Consider the following 27,796-nt stretch of genomic DNA (forward strand, 5'->3'; position numbering starts at 1 on the left):
CAGGTGTGGTGGTGCACGCCTGTAATCCCAGCTGCTTGGGAGGCTGAGGCAGGAGAATCACCTGAACCTAGGAAGCAGAGGTTGCAGTGAGCTGAGATCATGCCACTGCACTCCAACCTGGGCAACACAGTGAGCTCTGTTTAAGAAAAAGAAAGAAAGAAGAAAGAAAGAAAGAGAGAGAGAGAGAGAGAGGAGAGAGAGAGAGAGAGAGAGAGAGAGAAAGAAAAGAAAGAAAGAAAGAAAGAAAGCAAGCAAGCAAGCAAGCAAGCAACTAACCCTTACTGAGCATTAACTATGTTATTAACTCAATCCTCACAACAAACCTATGAAGTAGGGACTATTATTTTCCCCATTTTAAGTTACAAAGCAACTGAGGCACAGAAGTTAGTAATTTTCCTAAGATTATAGTGAAGAGACCCTAAGTTATTGAAATGATTACTACTTGTTTTCAAAAGCCCCTATCATTTATATCACAATGTGAATAACAAATATTACCAATCCCAGTTATCAAAAAAACTTCAGCAGTATTGCTATATCAAAACCATTAAAAAAAAGAAGATGCAGGTGACTAACTTCAACGTAAAAACTTCAAATAATCACCCATTGACAGAATGCTAGTAGCTCTGGTAGAAGGGCAAAGCTTAGATATGATGTAACTAGCTTAAAGTACCAATGCTGACTTAGAACAGTGTCCACCCATGCCATAGACAACTGAGACAACGTGGCACCGTCATTAAATGAATTAAATAACTTTTGAGTTAATGTCTTAGTTTACCAAACCTGACATGAGTTTCCTCAAACACTTCCCAATAGTTGCTTTCTAAGTCTGTAACATGATAGGTTTAGGTCAGATACAGTGGCTTATGCCTGAGTCAGGAGAATCGCTTGAGCCTAGGAGTTTGTGACCAGCCTGGGCAACACAGGGAAACACCATCTCTCCAAAATAAAAATTTAAGAATCAGCTAGGTGTGATGGTGCACACTTGTAGTCCCAGCTACTTGGGAGGCTGAGGTGGGAGAATACTCTGAGCCCAGAAGTTCTAAGATGTAGTGAGATATGATCATGCTACCACACTCCATCCTGGGTGACCGAGATCCTTTCTCTAAAAAAAAGAAATAAATGGCCAGGCGCGGCAGCTCACGCCTGTAATCCTAGCACTTTGGGAGGCCAAGGCGGGTAGATCACGAGGTTAGGAGTTCGAGACCAGCCTGGTCAACATAGTGAAATCCTGTACTAAAAACACAAAAAATTAGCCAGGCGTGGTGGCAGGCGCCTGTAATCCCAGCTACTCAGGAGGCTGAGGCAGGAGAATGGTTTCAACCCAGGAGGTGAAGGTTGCAGTGAGCCGAGACTGCACACCAGCCTGGGTGACAGAGCTGAGACTGTCTCAAAATACAAACAAAATAGGTTTAAAAAACGAGGTTAAAAAGTCTCTCTATAGCTTTTTATTTACTGAGGTTCAAGATCTTTTCGTATTTACAAACTATGTTTCCCAGTTCACATCCTTATACACTGTGTTCCTCTATCTTTACATATGAGCCTTTTGACCTGGGATGTGTTAGAAATCTGCCTCCCACTGTCTCTTGTCATTTTTCTTGACTTGGCTTCTGAGTTTTTGTTGGTCCACTGAATTAACTGTTATCAAATATATCATTTCTTTTATAGTTGAGTTTGGTGTCACTCTTAGGCCTTCTCCAATCCATTTGCTTTAAGAGTTTAGGTTTTTGGTAGTTTTATCTTTTCCTATTTAAATCTTCTAGTGGAGGGCAGAAAACTCCTAGTTTTTTTTCCATTTGGTTATCAGTTGTTATCCTAATCCCACTTACAAAATAATGTCTGTCCTTGCCAATTTCAAGTATCATTTTTATCCTACACGAATTTTTTAAAGTATTAAGGTATTTTGACATCCTACTATGTTACACTGACCTTACTAGACACCAGAACCATAGCTTCTTTACAAATTATTTCTAGAAATTTTTGTTAATTGTTATTACAAATGGGGGTCTTTGTTCTTCTAACAGACTTGGTCACTGTTACTGATTTCTGGATATTAATGCTGTACCAAATCACCTTGCTGAAATTGCTTTAATTATCTTGAGGTTTTAGTTGTATGTAACAAACTACTTAGAAAAACAACTCTTAAATACACCCAAGGAGATTCAGTATAGTATTGAAGTGTACAATTTCAGTATGTTCACACACTGGAATACATAGCAGTCAAAACGAACTATACTTAACACGTCTCAACAGGGGTAGATCAGAAGATTGAATGAAAAAAAGCAAAGGGCCTTTGTCTCCCAGCACCTGAGTACTGAGCTCAGTTCCCATCTTTACTGTTCCATCTCCTCCAGGATCTCCTAGGTGACTCTACCACAGCCCCCACTGTCCTGTGAGCTGCAGGTACTGGGAGATCCATAGGGAGGATGCCGGAACATCTGGAGCCTGGGAAATGGTATTTTCTTATTTGAAACTGAGGATCATCATGGTGGACGGGAGGCACGGTGGGAGGAGGGCAAGGGATAAAAGACTACAAATAGGGTGCAGTGCTCGGGTGATGGGTGCACCAAAATCCCACAAATCACCACTAAAGAACTTATTCATGTAACCAAACACCATCTGTACCCCAATAAGCTATGGAAAAATAATAGAAAAAAAGCAAAGTTACAGAATTGTCCAAATGTTAATACCATCTGTTTCACCAACACTAAATACATTTAACTATCCTCCTAACCAAGGGACTAAGTTCCTTAGTTCCTAATGTCATAAGGGTTTACAGGTTGATAACAAATATGTAGCTAAAGTACAAAAACATGGGTAAAATATGCACAAAAACATGGATAAAATAATCACAATAGTGATTACTTCTTAAGGCTGGGAGGGAGGGATTACAAACGACAAAAGTACATGAAGAGAGCTTCAATGTAGGTGTATTTTAAGAAAAAAACACTGAAGCAAATATAGCAAAAGTAAAATATTTGCTAAATCTGGGTGGGTGCACAGCTGTTCATTACAAAAGTCTACGTGCTATTGTGAATGTCTGAAATATTTAACAGAGCTGTAGAGAAATATTTTTTAATATTTTATCTCAAAAGAATCAATTTGGGCCTGACAAAAAAGGAGATTTTACTGATTTTGGCAAGTTCCTAAAATGTTTTGTCTTCTTTGCACATCTTAGTAGCAGGAATTACCCCCACTTGTCTGCTTCCTGCCACTAGAATGTAAGCTCTGAGTGAAAGCATTTTTCCATTATATCCTTACACTCCCACAGTCTTAAAATGGGCAGACACACAATAAGTAGCTGTTGAATGATAAATCATTTGTGTTTACTTCCTTGACTTAGAAACCTGGATGTCATGTAACTAATAATGGAACCTGGATGCCACGTAAATGCAGTAAAAGAAACAGGTTTTGTCTGAATAGCAGGTTCCATTTTAAACCAGCAATATACTACAGGCAAGTCTGGTCAACACAAGTTCTAGTCCGTTTCTCCTTTCAATTCAGAGTTTCCATTTTCAATTTTTGAGGATCTTTGGGTCAGCTCAAAGAACTCCTACATCTCAACTGTAGAGTCTGTATTATTATTTCACAAATTGTAATGGGATGTTAATCTTCACTGATACTAACTGGCTAAGTTATAGAGGGCAAGGTGGTGGAATTTCTATTGCAAAAATACATAATAATTACTACAAATACTCTTCCCAAAGAAACAGCAAATAAGATATCTTTCAAGCTGTAATTATCTTTCATCTAGAGTGTATTGTAAGTCTACAGAAATGATGTCATCAGCCGTCGAAACAAGATTTCATATTGTAGTAATGAACAGACAAAAGACAATCCAAGTACAATTTTTTAATAAAGATAATTACAAAAGATGGAAAAATCAGCTCAGAAAGGCCAATTACTTCTTTAATAGATCAGTTTTTTTGACATAATAACTCACATCAATTTTAAATACTATCACATAAAGCATGGTGGAGAAAAGAAATTTTGCTTCATAATTAGAAAAACTCACAATAAAACTTGCCAAGAAAAACAAAAACGAAAAAGCCATTTGAAAATAAATACAGTCCATGCCAAAGTAGTATAAAATGAAGCCAGAAGTCTTCAAAAAGAAAACATTTTCCTTTCAATATTTTCTTTTTAATGATTTTCTGAAATTGGTGAGACTGTCAAATTCAGGGGTTGCTGAGCTGTTCTGATTTGGTTCTGTTAAAAGAGGCAACGTGAGATATTAACAATGGCACAATCTTGATTTCAATGCACTGACCTACTCTATTGATCAGGTCCTGTAGGCTCATGCTAACACACACATTAACTGATAATGTCTTAAGTGTTTCTGGAGTAATTAATGCCTTACTCTTTCCAGTGATTTTATAATCATTCCAAGTTATCCTGTAAAGGCTGGCACAAAATTACGTATAAACTTTTACATGCTTTCTGACAATAAAATCCTCAACTGTTTTTACTTAAAATTGTTTCTTAAAGTTACCTATCTCACAACACTAAAAACATCATGTACACAGAAATAACACCATGAAAACCATTAAGTGCACATATAAAAGACAATAACAAAAAAGGATCTCAGATAAATTATGTACAAAAATACAAACTGACTGATTTAGTTTATACTGATACACCAATAGGTAAGATGGCCTATGTTGTCTTATGTACCAATACAAACTAAAATGCAGAGCACCTCATAATGATGTTCTAAGGTTCAGTCTAGTATTTCTGAAGTGTGTATACACACACACCAAGAAACATGTTTAGTATTTTTATAGTACGTAAAAAGTACTCAATAAGGAACATCATTTACCCTTTGGTATCTGTTTTTTCACCACTGTTGTCCTTGGATTTATCTTCTTCCTTAACGTCTAAAAATAAAGATTGGGAAAAGATTAAAACCTATTTTGAAATATAAAATGTATATATATTATTTCAAAATATACTTTATTTTTAAAATATAAAAAGGTATCATGCAATCTTATTATTAATGAATCAGGGTCTAAATAAGCTTTGTGTTGCGTGTTTGCTAAAAGATGACAGTACAAGCTATGAACAGTCACTGGATTGGGGTGGGGAGGAAGAGAAAAGATGGCCCTAACTCTAGGTTTTGACCTATAGATTTAAAAAGAGTATTTCATTTTTCTGTAGGCTGAAGAATTTTAACAACTGCAAGGCCCTATCAGAAGAGCCCCATCACCAAATAGGGGGTTTATTTTTTAAGCACAGAAAAGATAAAGCTTTTAAAAATGAGAACACCAAAAACAGACAAGACAACGACATAGTGAAAATGAAAGAAAAGAAAAAAAGTTAGAAAAATCCTACAGCTAAAGTTAAGTCCTTACCTCAGTCATGGCTTGAATTTTTGGACTGAAGCCATCATTATAATACATTGGGAAGTTAAAATTATAAAATGATAGATAGAGAACTGTATGTAGCCTATTGAGGAGTGAATTCACAAGGAAAAGAATAGAACTAGATGTGTCAGATGTTACAAATTACGAACTCGCTAGTTTAAAAAAAAAAAGAGCCAGCTTATTCACATAACTTCAATTTGATAGATAGAGGAAAAATTGGATCAGTATCTCTGTATCAGTTTTTCACACGCTACAGGATCAAAATTAACAGGTTAACTAAAACGTGCTCATCACCATTACCTGCATTAGGAAACGCATCAAGCGCTGAGAATACAAATATTTAAGATATTATGTTCCCTAACTATGAGTGGCTCAATCTAGCAGGGAGACAAAATCCTATGAAGTGCTATAATATGATGTGTTAAATAAAATGGCAGAGGCATGTGTAAGCGTTCTGGGAAGTCAGATGAAAGGCAACAGATTCAGGTAGCAAATTCAATTGCCTAAAGCTAACACAGCGTTTTAAAGTAAGGCAATGTATCAACGTATTATCTCCTCCCTAACCCAGGTCCCAAATCCCCTCTTAGCTTTCCTCAGAGCTTTTAATGTTTTCTTCAATTTCTGAACAAAATCTATTATTTGACCTTTTTCAAAATGGCAAAACTGGTCTAAGGATATGTAACTCTTCTTCGTGTTTTCTCCCATTAAATAAGCTTTAGGTAGTTAAAAATTACCTTAGAAGTTCGGTTCTGACCATGCATTACAAATAGATTCATAATTACTTTGTCCTCTTTCTTATCCAATCTCTATTACAGTACATTTACTATTTTAAACCTACGTTATCAAGAAGATAAAGTTTCCTATATTATTAAAGCAAATAGGAACAATAACATTTATATAAAAGCTTTAAGAGCTAAGTACCACTTCTATGTAAGAAAAAAGCGAGCCATCTACCTAGCATACTTCCTCCTTTGATACTTGCGCAACTGACTTCAGGATCCCATAAACATTACAATGTAGCTCAATTTTTAAAATTTACAATTAAAACACAATTACCAAGAAACAAATCTGACCTGCTTTTTTGTCCTCTGTTTCTTTCTTATCTTCTTCAATTCTAGCTTTCTTTGCTCCTTTCTTATGATCAGCCACATTTCTTCGACCTCCTTCTCCTTCATCCTCAGAATCTGAGAATTCTTCATCACAAGCTATCCGCTTGTCTGATGCTCGAACTGCACAAATTTAACAAATTTTGACAAAAACAGTCACAGGTTTTATAATCATTATAGCATACTCATACAAATGCACCAGCAGTTACCACATTTAAAGGTAAAGGATAACAAATGCCTAATGATTTTAAAATTTGAATGGAATGAATGGTTTACTTAATATTGAAAACTTTGCTTTCATGTATGAAGAAATGTCTCAAAAACACGTAATAAAAATTGGGGGAATTTCTTTTTCTTTCAAAAATGCTGAAACTCTGAAGGAAAAAAGTGTGTTTTTCTAATGGGGATAGGAATAATACCATTACTTAAAAAGCGGCATTTTATTTCAGAGCTGAGAGGTAAAGTAGACCAAAAAAAGTACCAATACCAAATATGTTAGACAGTCTATACCATTACACATACCATTATGCTACAATCTAACCATCATATTAAGTGTAATGAGAAGTTGCAAAATCAAACAGATGTTTAGTTATTTGGTTCACCCTACTTCAGATAAATGAGATGTCTTATTAACTGCCAAATATACTGAAGTGGCTAGTTCTTGATAATTTTCAATCATGTATGTATATCCAGCTGTACACACTGAAACTGCTGACACCCAAATCAGGTTTTGAGATCAGGAAGGTAAATCTCTGAAAGTGGCAAAAATGACAATAATAATAGTGTGCTCGTGAACATGACTTAATAGTGAAGTTCTTAGACCACTAAAACCTTCAATTTGAAGTATCATTTTGACAAACTGGAAAAATAAAGGCATTATCTTACTAGAAATTCTCTTGTCTGGATCTTCTCCATCTTCATCTCCACTGTCTTCATGAACAGCATCTTCTGGAATAGCTTGCATCTGAACACCAGGTGCATGAGGTAACATGCGCAAATTTTCAAATAAACGCTGTCTAAATTACACACGCAAAGTTTATTAGACAAAATTCAATTTCTTTGCAGTTCTTACATGCAAGAGAAAATATTTAGCAAAAAATTTCATCTTTGGTATAGCTAAACCTGTAAATTAAAAGTTCTCTCTCTGTTGCCCAGACTAGAGTGCAGTGGCAAGCTCCTAGCTCACTGCAGCCTCAAACTCCTGGCAATCCTCCTGCCTCAACCTCTGCGTTAGGACAACAATTGTACGCCATCATACCTGGCAAATTTTTAAGTCTTTTGCAGACAAGGTCTCACTCTACTGCCCACGCTGGTCACAAACTCCTGGTCTAAAGCTCTCCTCCCATCTTTGACTTCCAAAGCATTAAGGTTTATAAGCATGAGCCACCTTGACTGGCCAAGGAGGCATTATTTTAGTCCCCCATTTCAATGACGGGAAAACATAAGCACAAAGGCAGGTGAACTTATCAAATATCATACAGCTTGTTTGTGGTACAGAGGTGACTCAAACCCATGCTATGGACTATAATGTCCCTAATTTGCTTGTGGAGACAAAGCCTTAACAAAATGTTTCAGACAATGAAAATAACTTATAGTGCGCCTTGCAATTTTCAAATACTTTTCAACTAATAAAAAAATATTATTTCCATTAACTGAAGAAATTAAATGGCTGAACACGGTGGCTCATGCCTGTAAGCTCAGCACTTCTGAGAGGCAGAGGTGACAGGATCACTTGAAGCCAGGAGTTCGAGACACCCATCCTGACAAAAAAATTTAAAATTAAAAAAAAAAAAAAGAATAATCAGTAACTTAATGTTTCAAATCCTTTAGAAAGAAACAAGAGAAATATCTAATAAAGTTAAAAGGACCCATCACACTTGGCCCTCTAAAGCATCCTAAATCTTTGTCAAGATAAAATGTTTATCAAAACAATTCAATGATTTCTTACTTTATCTTTTCCATATATTCTGGAGTGTTCTGGTTTGTCATGTTTGAAGGACTAATATGCAGTTTGAAGTCTGGTCCAAAATACTCAAAGTAATCATTATACGGCAACTCTAATGAAAACAATAAAATAGAGTTACACATTACAAGCTCAGTTTTCACAAAAATCCATGCACAGAATCCAGATTTAGGTGGTGAAATAGTTCCAAAGAAAACGTTTAAAAGTGAACATAAAGTGAATGTTCTCCTATTTATAAACAATGGTGCTTACTCTAATCATCCATCCATCCATTTTGATATACAGTCTCTGACTTTCAACGGCTTGACTTACAGTTTTCTGGCTTTTTTGTCACAACTTCAATGTCTTGTATTCAATAAATTACATGAGATATTCAACATTTTTACAAAACAGGCTCAGTATTAGATTATTTTGTCCAACTGTAGACTAACCTAACTGTTCTGAGCATGTTCAAAGTAGGCTGGGCTAAGTCATGTTTGGTAGGTTAGGTGTATTATATCAATCTTCTACTTATACTTTCAGCTTATGATGGGTTTATCATTGCAACATAATTGCAACATAACTGGAGGAGCATCTGTATTGACAGTTCATACAATAAAGATATCATAATAAGAACACTTACCATTGGGAATCTCACAATCAAGGGCAACTGCAGTCTCATATGTCCAACATCGAGCAACATTACGGATGGTGTATCCACCTCCACCAAGCATCAGTAATGGTAAGTTAAAAGTTTTTACAACTTCTACACATTTAGCATGACCTAAGACAAGAAGATTTGGGTAACAACAAAATCTGCATACTGTAACAGTATGAAAAATAAATTTTAAAAAGATAGTAAGTGCAAATGTTATTCAACCAAAATGGTTTTCCAAATATTTAAAAAACAAATAAAAATGTAAAAAAGTTCGAGTCTAAAACTCCTTTCCAAACACGTTTCACACAATAATACATTAAAAAATTAAGATTAGCTATTTTAACAAGTGTCCCTGATGGAAGCCAAGTACACAATTATATTAAGACTATAATATAAATATACATCTATTTTATTAACATAGAAAGATGTTCATGTAGGGTTACATGGTGAAATTAATCAGGTTACAATAAAACATTATGTATAATCTAAATTAATTTTTATTACCATTTCTTTCCTTATGGACATGTGTAAAATAATTACAGAAAGCTAAACAACATAGTTTAACCCTGAGTTAACTTTAGGTAGTGGTACTGAGTAATTTTCATAACTTAAGAGTTAAAAATATCTATTACTATTTTCAAAAACTTCAACTTCTATGTGTAGAAATTTAAATATAATATTAATAGTAAACCTAACATAAAAGTAAATATTTTCTGTGGATAAATGTCTTAATTCAATAATCATTTACAAGTTATCAGTAAGTTCCCCTTGAGTAATATTACCAGTTAGGCACATAACTCAATCTTTAAAGTAAAGAAAATCGTTTTTCTATATTTCTTTCCAATTCAGAGTTAATTTTACAAAGTTTATCTGTTCTCTTCATGTAACTGTATACCGTGGCAATTTTCATTAAGCATTCTTCAATAGTTGCACTATGTGATTTACATAATTCTAGCACCCAATTTTTATTACTGCTACTAGAAAAGTTTCTTATAACAGATAAAAACCATTTGGATATTTTTAAAGACAAAACAAACATACAAAAAGTTAACTTACAGGCTTCCAAGTAAAGATAGCTGGCTAAACAAAGAGATGTTTACTTTTCCTTCATTTCAAAACTTGACAAAAATGACTGGAAAGGGATTTTTTTAAAGGCCAAAATTCATAAAAATGAAGAATGGGAGAGAATACAAGAGCAAGAATATAGCTGATGGGAGCAAGGAGATGGACAAGAGATAACTAACTTCAGCAGATCTGGAAAAGCTGAATCAAAGTTGGCAGTAGAGAAACTCAGAATGAAGTTTAAGACTTGGGAATTACAAATATCCTTACATGCTTTATACAACTGAAACTCTATTAGCTGAAATACAACATAAATGTTTTTCTAACAGTGAAATGATTATAAAAACTAAAGTACAAAAACATTAAGGACTTTCATGTCTAAGAGGAAAACTGATAGTTAATACACACTCTTAAGAGTACATTAGGTAGATCGTTTTAGAAAGTTTATAAAGATTTTGAGGCAAAAGATGGTTATTAACACATTAAGTTACATGCTGTTCAACCACTGTTGACCTACAAAGGGACAATTAATTTAATATCATTCCACCTAATACAGAATAACAGACTATACCATAATTCTAATACAGCTGGTATAGTAGCAATCGTAACATTAAGTAAAGAAGCTTTTAATATCTGTATTTAGTTATCCAATTCCATTAAGACCAGCAGTTGTTCTGGAGAAAGTTCTATTTGAGAATTCTCCACATCTTAGAGAATACAAAGCAGAGTATCAACTTGCTACCTAAAAGTTCACATGGAAAAAAAACCTCTAAAATCATACACAAACACTCATGATAAAAATCATTTCTAATCAACAAATAAATTTTTAAGATCTTATTAAATTTCGGATTTATTCTTACACCCTAGAAGTTCATTCCAGAATGGTGATATTTTGCTTTGGCCTAGACTTCCATCATATGCTGACTTCAACACATGATTAAAATTTAGTATGTACTGCAGCACTCCTAATCTCCCACGCTCTTTTTCTCAGGAAGCTACTTGAGAAGGTGCTCCACCAAAACATGAGAAAAAAATTAACGACAGAGAACAGAGCCACCAGGGAGAACCAATACAACAGAAAAAAAGCAAAAAACAGCTATATGTCCCGCCAGGTCTACCAAAGATAGTCATCCAAACATGACAGATGAGAAGGCTGTTTTTCAAGAAGGTAAAAGTGACAGAATATTCAATGGATCTGAACACATGAAGATACTGAGACACCAGTAGTTTAGCAGTAAGTGGAGAGAAAACTAAGCAAATGAGAAACTTAGGAACAATTATGCGGCAAAGAAAACTTGGATAAGCTGAAAAGTGTTTGAAGATGCTGCTGTAAACACTAAATGTCACAACCAAATTCTGATTTGTAAAAAACTGAGATATGTGAAGGGTTACAAGTATGCTGTGGGCAAACTGGTAAGGAGAGCTAAACCTTCTTCCTTAATGAGAATAATCCAATTAAGTAATAAAGTAGGCATGTTTTATTGACACTGAGTCAACGAAAACATTCGAAAATAGCTGTCTTGGGTTCAAACTACAATAAACTAAAAAACTAGTCATGTATAAATGTACATATAAATCTGCCACAATGTAACAAGAATAACTCTAGTCATACATACAACAGACAAAACCCCAGGAAAAATGCAGAGTATAGTGTTAAAACAGCAGGCAAGAAACTATAATGAGAACTTTTATGGGAAGTTCTTAGGTGGAAGAAAAACCATTTTCTTCTGGGAATACCACCCTTTGAATTGCTTACCTTTGACTGTTAGATTGAAACAACCCAGTCTATCACCAGATAATGAGTCTGCACCGCACTGTAATACCACAGCACTAGGTTGGTACATCTCCATCACCTTTGAGATAATCTATACACAAGATAACAAATGTTAGCATCTCCAACAACATTCTGAAATTCCATTCCAATTTTGAAAATAATACTTACAGGCTTAAATATCTGCCCATATGACTCATCATCTATACCATCTCTCATTGGAAAATTGACAGCATAGTATTTGCCTTTTCCAGCACCAATATCCTAAAATACGTAATTAAACAGACCTTAGAAAATATTCTAGAACAATAAGTTTGACATTTGCTTACTACATTTTGAAAAGACTAAAAGACTATTAAGGATCCAATTTTGAATTCATCTTAGAAGTTGAGACCGGAACAATCAAATTGAGAAAGGAAATAATAAAGAACAAATAAGTATATGCTCCAATATTTATAAACTGATTGTAAAGCACACAAGAACCATTTTCAATTAATCTGTAGTAATTATTTTTGAGAGAAAAGAAATTTAACACAAGCAGTTAAAGGCAATGAAATTACATTATTACATTAAACCAGAGAATCCATCATAAGCAGAATATGTAAGATGGCAAGGCAACTTTATGAGTAAACCTGTGGAAAATAAATGAAGCCAAAAGGCCCTGCAGGACAATCATCTGCAAAATCCTTCTTGTGGTTCACAATCTGCTGGTATTAAGTTTACTTATGATGAAAGAACGACCCAGACTTTCTCGAAGATTTAACAGCTACCAACTAAAGCACCAGATTTGTTCTTTTTTTTTTTTTTGAGACGGAGTTTTGCTCTTGGTGCCCAGGCTGGAGGTGCAATGGCGCGATCTGGGCTCACTGCAACCTCTGCCTCCCAGGTTCAAGCAATTCTCCTGCCTCAGCCTCCCGAATAGCTGGGATTACAGGCATGCACCACCATGCCCGACTAATTTTGTATTTTTAGTAGAGACAGGGTTTCTCCATGTTCGTCAGGCTGGTCTCAAACTCCTGACCTCAGATGATCCACCCACCTCGGCCTCCCAAAGCGCTGGGATTACAGGCGTGAGCCATGCTGCCCAGCCTCAGAGTTCTTCTTTAATTGGACTTCAAATAAATTTTGTTTCTACTTGCTGAATGAGTATCACTCCAGGCATTAATCTCTCTCAAAAGACACAAAGGTTCCAGCTACATATACTCTTAAGTGATATATACACGTATTATATATACTTATTTGTATATGTTATGCATTTGTATGTGTGCGTATGCATTTGTGTGTGTGTTATGTATTCCTAGAAGATACTGTATAGTACAGACATTACCATAAACTAGTATTTTAACTGCAATACCAAAGGATTAGGAGAGTGCCACTTTTTTTTTTTTTTTTTTTGAGATGGAGTCCTGCTCTGTCACCCAGGCTGGAGTGCAGTGGCATGATCTCAGCTCACTGCACTCCAGTGAGCCAAGATTGCCTCCTCGGTTCAAGCAATTGTCCTGTCTCAGCCTCCCAAGTTGCTGGGACTACAGGTGCACGCCACCACGCCCAGCTAATTCTTTTTTGTATTTAGTAGAGACAGGGTTTCACCATATTGGTCAGGCTGGTCTCGAACTCCTGACTTAAGGTAATCCACTTGACTCAGCCTTCCAAAGTGCTGAGATCACAGGCATGAGCCACCGTGCCTGGCTGGGGTGTGGGGTGCCTAATTCTTATGTGTGTTAAATTATAATGTCTGAAGATCCATGGATTTTTAGGATTACTAGCACTTGTGCAAGTTCTTCCTGAACCTCTCATGGAATGATCTTAGCTTCAGTCCAATTTCACAAAAGCAAAATTTACCCTCAATATTAGAGTTATGAGACCCAACATCCAACGAGGGGAAAGCAAGCAAAATTACACACCTCCTCTCCCAATTTTTCTTGCAGTCTAAATTTTTATTAAGATTTAGTAACTAAATATAAGCCATACAAATACGGAAAAGCCAAAGTATTGTGAATCCTTACACTCCTACTGCACAGTTAAAACACAGATGAAATATATTTTGACTCTAAGATTTCAGAATGCAGAAAAGTTGGTCAGCACTTCTCATCCTAACTGCCACTAACTAGCTGGCAACTCAGAGCCGCTGCCCTTGTTAGACTAAGCTTTATCTCTTCCAGATCTCATTCTGCAACTGCTACTACGCCACCTTTCTTTCTTCCACTAGACTACTCGAATTAAAGCAAACAGACTTTCAACAATGAGCTAAGCTCAGAGTAGCCTTCTTTTCAGCGTTAGAATGAATTAGCAGGCAGAAAAAGGAGTGTTTATTAAATTAACATCCAAAGATACACGTGAGTTACACAGAAAGTCCAAATATAGCTGTACAAATAGTATAATGTAATGACTGATTTAATTCTCTCACAAAATTATGGGGACATGCTTAAAATATTCAAATGTTATCCTTAAAACATCATTTAATACAGCGACTGTAAAATCTTAAGAAAAAGAGATGTTGAAAGCCAGTCTCAAATCCTTCTAAAACATGCATTCTCTAATATTTTCAAAAACTTCAAACTGTAAGAATTATGACTAATAACTGAGAAGAGACCATAGTGACATTCACCTGTCAGAAATTACATGAGGCTTCCATTTTCCACTTCTGAGATAAACTAGGATCATACTGCGAAGATACTGTCTTATTCTTTAAGCTTAAAACAGAGAAGACTTTTGCTTGACTTCCACTAGGATGTAATGGTTGCTGACAAATACATTCTGTCAGTTTACAGCAGTGATTCTCAAACTTTAAGGTGGAGCATCACCCAGTTTCTGGGCCCTAGAATGGATATTTCTAACAAGTTCCCAGGTGATGCTGGTCTGCTTTCTCCTCAGTTTAGGGTCCACTGTTTGAGAACCACCAGTCTGTAAGACCAGGTGGGGAAAGGGATAAATTGAAGGAGTTTACTGGCAAGGAACTGAAATTACAAATCTGCAATTTTAAAAGCTAAATAATTTAAACTCAAACCAAACATGTGACCTCCCACCCATATGTAAGTATGGAAAAGTTTTACTAAGGTAACTCTTTTACTCAAAGAGTTTACTGAGAAAGTATCACATTGTGGTCTAACAAGGAAAAACCATACAGCTTAAGAATACTTTATGGCAACTCTTTAAACTCTGGTTGCTAAACTGTAATGATATACCATAGACGTGAAAAATAACCTTAAAAAAATAGTTTAGAACTTTGTTTAATGCCATATAAGACAAATCTCCCATATAATCCAGGCTTAACTAAAAACAGCTGTTTATTGAATAAATTTCAACATGCATGTAGTTAGGTTCAAAAAAAGTGTGGTGAGGCAAAAAACCTTCAATGAGCTTACAGAAATAGGATTTGACCAGTGGTTTTCACAGTCATAAAAGACAAGAGCATCAAATGGAAAAAGACAACAGAAATAAAATGGAAATACACTTAATGTAACAGGCAGGCAGGGCTATACTATTCTTTCTCTACGTAAATACATTACCAATTTTAAAAGCTTAATGAAAAAAAATTAAAATTGGACCTACTGAAAGTCAAGACCAATCACAAAAGAGAGGAGCAGAAGAACCTAAAAAGACCTAGTCTATTTTATTCCACTGATCCTTATAATCAATAGCAACATAGGCTACCATCAGGTAGTTTTGAAGATTCAAACTGAACATCAAGAGAAGGGTTTCATGCTTTGTGGATATTCAAAAACATTTATTTAACCAAAGAAAACAGCTGAGAAAAAAAAAAACAGTCCTTAATTTCTCACTAAATTTTTGCTTAGTTATTAGCAACAGTGAATTTTAGCAAATGTTACTGCATACGAAGTAATTCAATTCTGCATACAAGTTTCAAATTATTAACTCAGGAAAAATTCTACTTCAAGTATAAGGTTACTGATCTCCTAGGTTCATCTCACAGTATTTATTAAGACAGAATTTAGTCTTACCCTCAAGTCTCCTGTGCCAGGAAAGTATTCCCCATATTTATGGAATGATACCGTCATTACACGATCTGTTGTATAAAAAGCTTCTTCAACACCATCACCATGATGAATATCTATATCAATATATAAGACTCTCTGATGATACCTGAAAATAAATCCGTAAGTTTTTGGTTTTTTCTTTAAAGGTTATAAGATGGGAAGAAGCACCACAAATTCAGGAAACCTATTTCTGAGCTCTAGCATTCCAGGATGTTTAATCACCTTTTACATTCAGCCTAAAAGGCTATTCAAATATCTGAGGTTTGAGCCTTAGGCCTTTAAATACCCACTTATGGCCCTATGTAGGTTAAAAAATACATATTTACTCTTAGTGAAATTTGTTCTATTCTACATGCTTCAAAAGTATAGCACATTATTTCTAATATATGAAAAACTGAAGATTATACCATACTCAAGATTGTTACTTTAATTAAAACACCTCTGTAGTAAATCTTCAATATTATAAAATAGGGTTAGGGTTAATTGGGTAACTATAGCCCATGGCCCAAATTTGGCCAATTGCCTCTTTTTTCAGCTTTGAACTAAGAATAGTTTTTATATTTTTTAAATGGTTTAAAAACAAAACCAAGAGTATTTTCTGACATGTGACAATTAAAAAATTCAAATTTCAGTGTCCACAGAAAAAGTTTTACTGAAAGATGGCCATGCTCAATTGTTTATTACCCATGGCTCCATTTGAACTTCACAATTGGTTAGCTGTGACAGAGGCTACATGTGGTACTCTCATCACTTCAAACTGGTGCTTGGAACACCACAGATTACAGTGACACAGTTGTAACTCAAACACAGGTTAGGAGCCACATGAGTCACCATATCATGACATTTTGTTACCAGTGCATACTCATGTCAAAATAAGGGGGAAATGGATTTCTCATGTCATCCTTTTGAAGTACAATGAAGTGAGATTTTGTTATTAGATGGCAAAGCATTGTATTTATTATGTAATGGTGCCATAGCTGTGCTAAATAAAACAATACAATGTAAATTGATATTTCCAGACTAAGCACTCATAAGAATATTCTCATAAGAATATAAAGAGCGTATAATAGTATAGCAAAATTTCTTCACAAAATTAAAAAAACAGAAATGAGGCTGTGATCAAGTTAAAGTTTCTGAGTGGCTCATGTGTTAGATAAGCAAGGAAAGCTGTGCACCACGTCAATTTATTAAATCATGTTTGATTACACCACCCAAAAAAATTGTTTCCAGAGAAATTAAAGTTGTTTAAAACTATTAGCTGAGTGGGCAAGAACTTGCTCAAAGAGTTGAAGACACTGGAACCAACATCAACAGTCAATTAAAACACAAGGCAAATGATTGCAAATGATTTTCCTTTGCTCCTGATGAGCTGACAAGATGTTACACTGATCCTGCTCAATTACTGTTTATTTGAGGAGTCAGTATCAATTTTCAGTGACTGAAAAATCAGCCTCTATGGATAGCATGAATGGAATAACTACAAGCAAAAAACACCAGCTCAGTACAATATAAAGTAGAATCTGCTAAGATGTGTCATAACTGATGGCAAAAAATAACACTGCAAATGTCCAAATTCATAAGTACCTCTACAGACCTCTCTCTCAAACTGCAGCCATAGCTAAGGAAAAGTAACTCCTGCAGCAACTCAGAGATAATTTTATATCCATCAGTAGAGAACAAAGCCTCATTCAGATATGGAAGTTAGGCAGTTAGACTAACTCAACAGGTAAATAAATTTCCTTAAACACTGGTTTCAAATTTTTGTCTTCAATTTAAAACTTACAAAATACTAGAACATAAACTTCCAAGGTCATTGTCATTTTTTATTAGTTGAAACTAACTAAAATGAAAATTGCCAAACTACTTTTAAAAAAGGACATTTAAGGGGAGTTTTGACATTTATATACACTTCTAATTCTTTTTTTTTTTTTTTTTTTTTTTTGAGACAGTCTGGCTCTGTAGCCCACACTGGAGTACAGTGATGCGTTCTCGGCTCACTGCAACCTCTGCCTCCCAGGTTCAAGCAATTCTCCTGTGTCAGCCTCCTGAGTAGCTGGGATTACAGGCACGTGCCACCACGCCCAGCTAATTTTTGTGTTTTTAGTAGGATGGGGTTTCACCATGCTGGTCAGGCTGGTCTCGAATTCCTGACCTCATGATCCACCCACCTTGGCCTCCCAGAGTGTTGGGAATACAGGCGTGAGCCACGGCACCCAGCCTTTTATACACTTCTAATTCTTTTTTTAAGGCAGGGTCTCACACTGTTGCCCAGGCCGGAGTGTAGTGGCAGGAACATGGCTTCCTACAGACTCTACTTTCTGGGCTCAGATACTCCCACCTCAACCTCCTGGGTAGTTGGGACTACAGATGCATGCCACATCTGGCTAATTTTTTTCTTGGCAGAGATGGGGTTTTGCCATGTTGCCCAGCCTGGTCTCAAACTCCTGGGCTCAAGAGATCTGCCCACCTCAGTCTCCCAAAGTGGAGGGATTACAGGCCTGGGCCATAGTGCCTGGCCACACTTCTAACTCTTAATAATTGAAGATTTGGGCAAACTTCCTGCATTTCTTCATTGTTTTGTAATAAATTCCCAGAAAATTCACCATTAACTATTTCAACCTATGGTTTACCTGATTTTTTTTAAGCCACAGACTTTTATTGTGTTTTAACGAAAACATTTTATCACTGAAAAAAGTACCAATATAAATTAACATACTTTAGTAATTCAAGGATGGCAAGCACAATATCATTAACATAACAGAATCCTGATGCTTCTGATTTCTTAGCATGATGTAATCCTCCAGCCCAATTAACAGCCATATCAGTCTGTTGTCGGTTTAACTTCACGGCTCCAGCTAAGAAGTAGAAACAAGGCAGACTTTTTAAACATTTAACATGAAAAATTAGTACAACGAGACGAAAACCCTCCAAGTGTATGCCATGCATAAGAAAGAGCTTAAAATCATAAAACTTAACAGAAATCATCTATGACACAAAGAGGAATTTCTCCTTAGAAAAATATTCTCCCAGAGCTGGGCCCTGAGATTAAATAATGGTTTATGTGGATGGTGGTAGTAACAATGATAGCTAGAAGACAAGGGGGATGAAAGAAGTCTGTAAGTGAAAAATGTAAGTTACAAAAGTATTTAAGTCACAACAACAAAATAGAGGTTTGAAAGTAAATTGTACTGTACTATAAACATACTGATTTCCTTTTGTTATCAAAATTCACAATCATTAAAACTTCTGCTTTATACAAATAACCTGGAAGATACACACCAAGTTTAGAACAACTTTTAAATCTGATTGTATTAGCACTTACCAACTGAACCACCAGTTGAGAGTTGACAAAACTCAAAGAGTCCATCAAACACTGGACAATCTTCTCCAACATTAACTGTGGAAGATGGATTTCATTAATTTCAACATACTCTGCAAATTAATGAAAGCCTTTTCTTACAAAAACTATTTCCTACAAATACTTTTTTGCTTGATGCAATCATCAAACATATACTTCACAGTGTAATATAAAGTTTACAACTTTAAAATATATTTATTGTTTTACCCAAGGTAATTACAGTGTTATCTGTGAAAGATCATCATCAAATCTCATCAGGATTATCTGTGGAATATTTCTGGTCTATTAACAAGAACTCAATAGTTGTCTATGCACAACAGTTCTTATTTAATTAAAACACAGGCTTAAATTTTCTAGGCCTTTCCCCTTAATATTACAGTAAGTTAACATTCTAAAAGTAACTTCAATTGCTTTATGATTTACTTTCTTTAAAACTCCTTCCTCGTATTAATATCTGTAACTTTGAAATGCATGTCAGGAAGTTACTAAACCAAAAAGATGTAACAGCTGGTTGCCTATTCCCATGGCTAATCTTGATCTTCAAAGCTGGTAAGAATTAACTAGGTTCATGGGAGCCAAAATATAGAAGGATACTAAAGACAACAAGGAAAAAACATATACAGATAAATGACACAACATCACACATTTAGTTCCTCAGTATTGAGAGAATGAAGGGGATATGGCAGACATATGTAACCCTTTCTTAGTCTTTCCCTATGCCCTTGAATTGTAACCTCTTCAAGAATAAAGGTCCTTGTTTTATATATTAATATCTTTGTACATCCTTAAGTCACAAGCACTATTAAGAAATACTTTTTAGTTTCTTACTGCTCAGATAGATCATACTCTTTTTTTTTTTTTTTGGAGACAGTCTCACTCTGTCGCCCAGGCTGCAATAGCGTGAGCTCGGCTCACTGCAACCCCCACCTCCGGGGTTCAAGCAATTCTCCTATCTCAGCCTCCTGAGTGGCAGGATTACAGGTGCACGCCACCACATCCAGCTAATTTTTTTGTACATTTTTTAGTAGAGACAGGGTTTCGCCATGTTGGCCAGCCTGGTTTCGAACTCCTGACCTCAGGTAATCCACTCACCTCAGCCTCCCAAAGTGCTGGGATTACAGGCATGAGCCACCACACCCAGCCAGGATCATAAGCTTAATATAACTCATTAGTATGCAGGTTTTAAATCAATCCTGTTATGTTGTTTGCCCAAGGGCTACCCATGCCTCTTTTCCGTCTAAGTTGGAAACTTCATTGAAAAAAAATAATAATTAAATACTATGTTCTAATTATATTGTAGCATTATAACAAATCAAACAAGATATGGTAGAAATGTATATGAGGTTGTAAATATGAGATGTCTAGCACCTAATTTAGTATTATAATCATCACTGAAGTCAGTCAATACAAACACTGAGAATGAACTTCAGTATCAAGCTTTAAGATACTGTTCCAATAATTTCAAGTTGACTTTTGCATTCTACCTTCAAGCCAATTTGTTACCAATCTCTCAAAATAAAATACTTTTAACCTGTACAAGAGAACATTATGTAGAATCAAAAGCTTCACTAATATCTCAACAAAGAAAAAGAGATGTGTATTATAGTCCAGGTTAACTGAAGTACACAAAAAGAAGACAAGAGGTATATGTCAAGCTAAGGCTAATCAAAGTATAATCTTGTTTTTGTTTTTTGAAGCAAGGGAACAAGGGAGTGAGGTCCCCCTACCAATATGTATTTACCCAAAGTTACCAGGGGAGCAAACCAGGAGTAGAAAAATATCCAAACAGCAGTTTCATGAACCAGTAAGCTTCACATAGGTTTGTTTTTTTTTCTTAAGTAGCTTTAGTAGCATTACAATGACTTTTCAAATTAGTAAATAAATAATTGTAACATATTAGACCAACAGGAAAAATATTCAGATTTGGATCATTCGAAGCTCCTAAAAATACTAATTTACATTTATCAATGTGAAAATACTTTTTACTTAGAAACGTACATCTCTGCATCTGCTTACTATACTCAGACATGTTATCTGGTCTTATTGACCGCAGAAATTTGATATACTCATCACTGTGATATTTTGTCATTTCTTCGGCAGTGGCTTTATGGGGCCTCTGTGAAGAGAAATAAATGTCAGAACTGTGGAATTACAACTGGTTATATCAGTATTATCAAACAAATATACAAATTCTCCTAATGGTCCCCTCAAAAGAACTAAGTATACCGGAACAAAATATATAAATTCCAAAACCAACCCAAACTTATACATGTGTTTTAGAAAACAGTAATCAATTTCAAAACTAATTCAAACTCCTTTAAAAGCATTACACAGGCATATCAACTATGATTTAATCACTCCTTATTTTAGTGGAAATAGGTCGAGTAAAAAGTCAAATCCATATGTTCATAAACTCTACTTTCTCTCCTTTTCCATGATAAAACATCCAGTGATTTCATCAATGAAATCACTCACTAAACGAGTTTTCAATTCTAAATCTTTGTTCATGACCTCTCGTCTTTTCTTCTATCCTAATCTTCTTTGTTCTGAAGAGCTCAATTTCACGTATGACACAATTCTTCCACAAGACTTCCAGACTGAGTCTTATTCTAACTTCCCCTCTTCTCTAAATGTCTACATGTAACTGAAAATTCACATATTCACATATACTGCCTAACATTAATTGCTTTAAATATTTATTTTCTCCCCAAATAGTTAATTGTTGTGTCTGTATTTGTTTACACATACCCTCATCTTTATCTACAAAAACATTAAGGCAGCTGTTGCACTGTGTTATTTGTACTATGCTTGGCCACTAACACAGTATTCTATATGTATTATATGCCCTGTAAATATATGTGGGATTAATTTTATGTGTAATTATTTTCTAATAGCCGCAGGTCAACTCTTTTCAGTAGCACAGTCAGATTAACAATTATTGTAAAAAAAAAAAAAAAAAAAATAGTTAATGTGCCACACTGAGTTGTTGCTATACTGAGTTGTTCTCTAGAAACATGAAAGCCTAGGGTAGGGGGAACTTTTTTAAATGGTTAAAGGAAGACGAAAAAAGAGGCCATAGCTCTCATTCTTATTCATCTCCTAAGAATAAAACAAAAAAAGAAGTTTGTTTTCTTCCAGATCTTTTCATCTGCTAAATGCCCTCAAAAGGGGAATAACAAAGTTTCACAGTAGCTAAAAAAAAAAAAAAAAAAATCAGTGCTGAATATTTATCAAAAGGAATACTCACATATATTTCCATTTTTCTGTATAAGCCATAATTTAACAACAAGTTATGGGTCATGCGGATTCTATGAGGCTTCATGGGATGACCCTGTCCATAATAATAATTTCCAATATCACCTAAAATAGAAAAGACACAAACTAAACAATACAGACAAGAGACTCTCCATGAATTATTTGAATTTATGTATATCTATCATTAGAAGGCATTTACTACTTAACAAAATATATTTAAAACCTCAGTAACTTAGATTTTGCAACTTTCAAACTGTATCAGAAGACCAAGATGCTATGCACACTTTCACCAGCTGAAGACTCCATTATTACACACTACATTTATCTGTAGATTAAGGAAAGCAAGCTTTTCTGATTTTTAGTTACCCCCAGTTTTTAAAATTTCTGTTCCTTGAAGTGATGCCTGCTTTCAGTATTCTCTGGCAAATTCAGATGCTTATGGTAAGTTCTCTGAGTTTTACTGGTATGATTTAAAATGTTTTCAGCAAATACTGCTTCTTGGATGCGTTGCTGGCATTTCAGATATCTCATCACTGGCGTTTTGCATGTTAAAACATACTGTGTCCATATTAAGGCCCATCAGGGAGGTTTTGGTAACTGAAATTTAGGTCCTAAATGAGGTTTTGCTCCGCTAAGACACAGCATGACATTTTGCAAGGTGATAAAAATACGGTCTCATTCTTCATGACTAAAAAGTTATATTTCCTAGCCTGTCTTTTTAAATGGCATCTTATATATCACAATGTCTTTAAACTTATGCATAAGAATTAAAAAAGAGAAAATAACAACAAAATCACAGATTTTCATCAACTAAATTTCAATAAAATTAATACTTCTAGGTAAAGCTCCAGTGTTTCTTGTAATAGTAAATAACAAGAAGTCTCTTAAATATATAAAGTCAACCCTCTGTATCTGTGGATTCAACCAACTGAGGCCTCCCAAAGTGCTGGAATTACAGACATGAGCCACTGTGCCCGGCCCACTTTTGCATAAAGCATAAAAAGGCTAAGAAGTTTTAAGACCCTACAATTTTTATTCATCATTTACATGGTCAGTAATGTATTAATAATTTGGGCATTTTAAACGTTACTGATTTTCGTCAAAATACAGATTGATTATCCCTAATCTGAAAATCTGAAATCCAAAATGTTCCAAAATCTGAATTTTTTTGAGTACCAACTTAATGGTCAAGCAAATGCTAACTGGAGCATGTCAAATTTTTTATTTTCGAATTAGGGATGCTAACTGGTAAATAATTACAAATATTGCAAAACGTCACCAAATCTGAAATACTTCTGGTCCCAAGAATCCAGATAAAGGATACTCAACCTTTACATAAAAATACTTTACCAATAAAATAATCATCCAGAAAAATCAGCTCAAGGTGGTTCCTTGAACACAATAAACTTTAATTGTCAATGCAAAGAAATTCCTATAAAGAATTATTTATCTGCAAACTTACAAATTGCTCACTCTTCAAGAAGCTAACAGAATGGAAGTGTCTACTAAGGTCCACAATCTCTTATCCATATTCCTTGAAATTAGATATGTTTCCAATTTTACACTTTTTCAGATTTTGTAGAGATATGGTACACCTAACATATATTATGTAATAGCCTAGAGTTTGGGTGGCATGATATAATCAAACACAAATATTTCTGTGGCAAAAAAGTGTGAATATTCACAGTATTCACAGTGGAATGAAGATCATAAATAGCCTCACATTGATTCAGGTTAAGATTTTGATTCCAAATGAGTTACCAAAATTTTTTTCAATTTTCAGGTCATTTTGGGTTTCAGAACTGTGAAATGTACCTTTAGATCCAAAGATAAGTTGACTGTAAAAAAAAGACTCAGAAAAAAAACAAGAAAAAAGAAAAAAGTGTATTATTTTCGTCTTCCAGACTACTTAGCCCACTATCCATTTTTTATACATATTAACACATCTTTAATACATATTTCAAGGAAGTCACTTCTCCTTGAGACATTCGGAGCCTTGGCTTCCATAATACCATTTTCTTGGATTTTACCCTTAGCCCAAGGCCACTCCACCATCAACCTTTAAAGATCAAGGGTTTTCAGTTCATCCATTCATTTAATAAATCAAGAGCCTACCATGTGCCAAGCAGGTATTGTTCTAAGTGTTTGAGTTCATCAGTGAACAATAGTTCTGCCCTAAATTCTCTTCTCTTGGGAGTTAAGTCCTGGGACCCGTTGTCTGTCTATGCTGTATCTTTTTCAGTCTCAATACTTCACCTGATATAAACTGAGAAATCCCAAATTTCTATGTCTAGACTCTCTTCTCTGGATTATAAACTCACAGAGGTTAACTCTCTTCTCAGTCTTTTCACTTGAATTCAATAAGGATCCCAAATACAAGATGTTCAAAACAGCTCTTTATTAGTATTCCCAAACTTAGTAAGTACCACATACCACCTACCTGCTCAATCCAGAAACTTACGAGTCATGCTTTATTCTCTACCACCATCCCCCAGCTCCAACTCCATTTCTAATCCATCAAAAAGTTCTACTGGTGTGAGGCCCAAATCTCTCTTAAATGTGTCTATTTCTATCTAAAATGCAACCATTACATTTTATATGGACTAATACACATTCAATTCTTGCTTCCAGCCTATATTCCACATCTCCTTACCAATTATTTGAAAAGAAATAATTGCATTGTATTTGAAAAACTTTCAATGGCTTTCCACCTCTGGGTAAAGTCAAATTTCTTACTACACAGTTTTGTGCAGTCCCACCTTTTACTGCCTAACATGGGACTCCACATTTTCCTCATTTTCCTTCCCATTAAGTGCACCAAGTTCTATTAATAACTATCTGGCTTTGCTATTTGTAATACTTTATGTAGTAACTCTTTTTAAGGCTGGCCCATTCTCTTCCTTCAGGCCTTCCCTTTTCTGATTACCCTATCAAAGGTCCCCTTTCTTTTACTTTTTTTTTTTTTTTTTTTTGAGACAGAGTCTTGCTCTTGCCACCCAGGCTGGAGTGCAATGACATGATCTTGGCTCATGGCAACCTCTCCGCCTCCCAGGTTCAAGCGATTCTCCTGCCGCAGCCTCCCAAGTAGCTGGGATTACAGGCACCCGTCACCATGCCCAGCTAACCGTTTTTTGTATTTTTAGTAAAGACATGGTTTCGCCATGTTGGCCAGGCTGGTCTCGAACTCCTGACCTTGTGATCTGCCGCCTTGGCTTCCCAAAGTGCTGGGATTACAGGTGTGAGCCACTGCACCCGGCCCCCTCTCTTACTTTATATCTGCAGTCTTTTATTTCCTTCTTAGGACTTGAGCAACCTTTTGTCTATTTGGCACACAGTAGGAACTTTAAGCCTATTTGATATGTCTGAACCCAAAGCTGGCTTAATGAACAAGTAACTATAAGCAGACTGCTACTGAAATACAGAGGAATAAGGCTTACTAACCAGTACAAAAAAGTTCTTAGACTTATCTGAATTCTTCCAAGTTTAAATTTATTAACATTCCCTAAGAGATGCCTTCTCCAATCCCAAGTGTTTTCCTTTAAGGATTTGTCAACAGAAGTATTTAAAGTTTTTGTTAAGGATTTTTGTTTATTTGGTAGCAGAGGAAACTCTCTGAAAAGGAGAAAAGAAAAATAAAGATTCCGGATGTTGATCTCTCCTTGGACATTAAAACTAGAGTCAATGTGGAAAAGGAAAAGTGGTAGACTGCACCAAACAGAAATGTGAATCTGTTTTCATCTAAACAATACAAAAAATGCCAAAATGCCACCCATCCTACCTAAATGTAGTCCAGAAGAGTTCCAAGAATTAGAGGGAACGTTATATGAAAGTGTTCTAATAAGGAATTGGCTGGGCGCAGTGGCTCACGCCTGTAATCCCAACACTTCAGGAGGCTGAGGCGGGTGGATCAACCTAGGTCAGGAGTTCGAGACCAGCCTGGCCAACATGGTACAACCCCTTATTTACTAAAAAATACAAAAATTAGCCAGGTGTGGTGGCATGTGCCTGTAATAATCTCAGCCACTTGGGAGGCTGAGGCAGGAGATTTGCTTGAACCCGGGAGTGGGGTGGAGGTTGCAGTGAGCCGGGATCACGCCACTGCACTCCAGCCTGGGCAACAAGAGCAAAATTTCATCTCCAAAAAAAAAAAAGTATAAGGAATTAATCATTTATTCATTACTAACTCCAAAAAAAAAAAAAAGCTACGTTTTTAAATGTAGTTGGCGAAGATACAGACACAAGCAAAACAGACAGACTGTCCTAATGAAGCTTATGTTATAGTGAGGAGAGAGACAAAAGTTGTATGGTACAACCAAAAGGAAGAAAAATAAGGCAGTAACAGGGACTTAGGTAATAGGAGAAAGCATCTCTGATAAGGTAAAATTTGAAAGAAAAGAGAAGCAAAAGATTTCTGGGGGAAAGAGAAGTACAGGAAAATTTCAGTCTTATTTAGTCACATTTTATTGTGCAATTAGTATTATTGGTATTTATGAACTGCTGCTGTAATTAATTTAGCACTTATTTGCCTCCAAAGAAATGATTACCTATTTCACGGATAATAAAGATTTATACTACAGCTAAGAATCTATCCAGTTGTATTAAAGGTTATTCGGCAAAAGACTTCGGTACCACTCCTAAATACAAGTCTAAGAAAATCTGACAATCGTTGACTGCCAAGTAGAATTTCTATAATTTGCTAAAGAAGTACATTGGGAGCTATCATCTTGGTAACTTTTTTTTTTTCTGAGACCGAGTTTCGCTCTTGTTGCCCAGGCCGGGGTGCAATGGCACTATCTCGGCTCACTGCAACCTCTACTTTCTGGGTTCAAGCCATTCTCCTGCTTCAGCCTCCGGAGTAGTTGGGATTACTGGTGCCTGCTACCGCATCTGGCTAATTTTTGTATTTTTAGTAGAGACGGGGTTTCGCCATGTTGGCCAGGCTCTTCTCAAACTCCTGACCTTGGGTGATTCGCCTGCCTCGGCCTCCCAAAGTGCTGAGATTATAGGCTTGAGCCACCACACCTGGTCTAATCTTCGCACCTTTTATGTTTATATAGTTTTATCTGTATACAGTCTTTGAGTGTTTTTTTCTGGACCACTTGTCTCCAAATCTGATTATGCATCCCTCTCAGAGTAGTAAAAAAAAAAAAGCACAGAGCAATTTGTGTATAGTTACATAAATTAGGTATATAAACCCTATTATACTTTATACACCATAAAAACAGGCACTAAATATATTTGGCCTCAAGATTAATTCAAAACAAAGTATAGTTAAACATGTCTAGA

General features: G+C 35.5%; 1 protein-coding gene across 3 annotated transcripts in view; it reads right to left on the bottom strand.

The window, feature by feature from the left end:
- Window positions 1-3,832: 3,832 nt before the first annotated feature.
- HDAC2 (histone deacetylase 2) overlaps window positions 3,833-27,796 on the bottom strand; it is a 28,091-nt gene continuing 4,127 nt past the window's right edge. For all 3 annotated transcript variants that reach the window (XM_033234345.1, XM_033234346.1, XM_033234347.1), the window contains 13 exons: window positions 22,503-22,615; window positions 21,254-21,371; window positions 19,220-19,294; window positions 18,614-18,752; window positions 15,862-16,003; window positions 12,071-12,163; window positions 11,885-11,993; window positions 9,052-9,192; window positions 8,415-8,523; window positions 7,352-7,482; window positions 6,434-6,589; window positions 4,817-4,874; window positions 3,833-4,206 (listed from right to left, as the gene is read on the bottom strand). In XM_033234345.1, the coding sequence (XP_033090236.1) occupies window positions 4,176-4,206; window positions 4,817-4,874; window positions 6,434-6,589; window positions 7,352-7,482; window positions 8,415-8,523; window positions 9,052-9,192; window positions 11,885-11,993; window positions 12,071-12,163; window positions 15,862-16,003; window positions 18,614-18,752; window positions 19,220-19,294; window positions 21,254-21,371; window positions 22,503-22,615 (1,415 nt within the window). In that variant the 3' untranslated portion in view covers window positions 3,833-4,175. The remainder of the gene's footprint in view (window positions 4,207-4,816; window positions 4,875-6,433; window positions 6,590-7,351; window positions 7,483-8,414; window positions 8,524-9,051; window positions 9,193-11,884; window positions 11,994-12,070; window positions 12,164-15,861; window positions 16,004-18,613; window positions 18,753-19,219; window positions 19,295-21,253; window positions 21,372-22,502; window positions 22,616-27,796) is intronic.

Source organism: Trachypithecus francoisi, unplaced genomic scaffold (genome assembly GCF_009764315.1).
Source record: "Trachypithecus francoisi isolate TF-2019V2 unplaced genomic scaffold, Tfra_2.0 Lachesis_group15, whole genome shotgun sequence".
Classification (NCBI taxonomy): Eukaryota; Metazoa; Chordata; class Mammalia; order Primates; family Cercopithecidae; genus Trachypithecus; species Trachypithecus francoisi.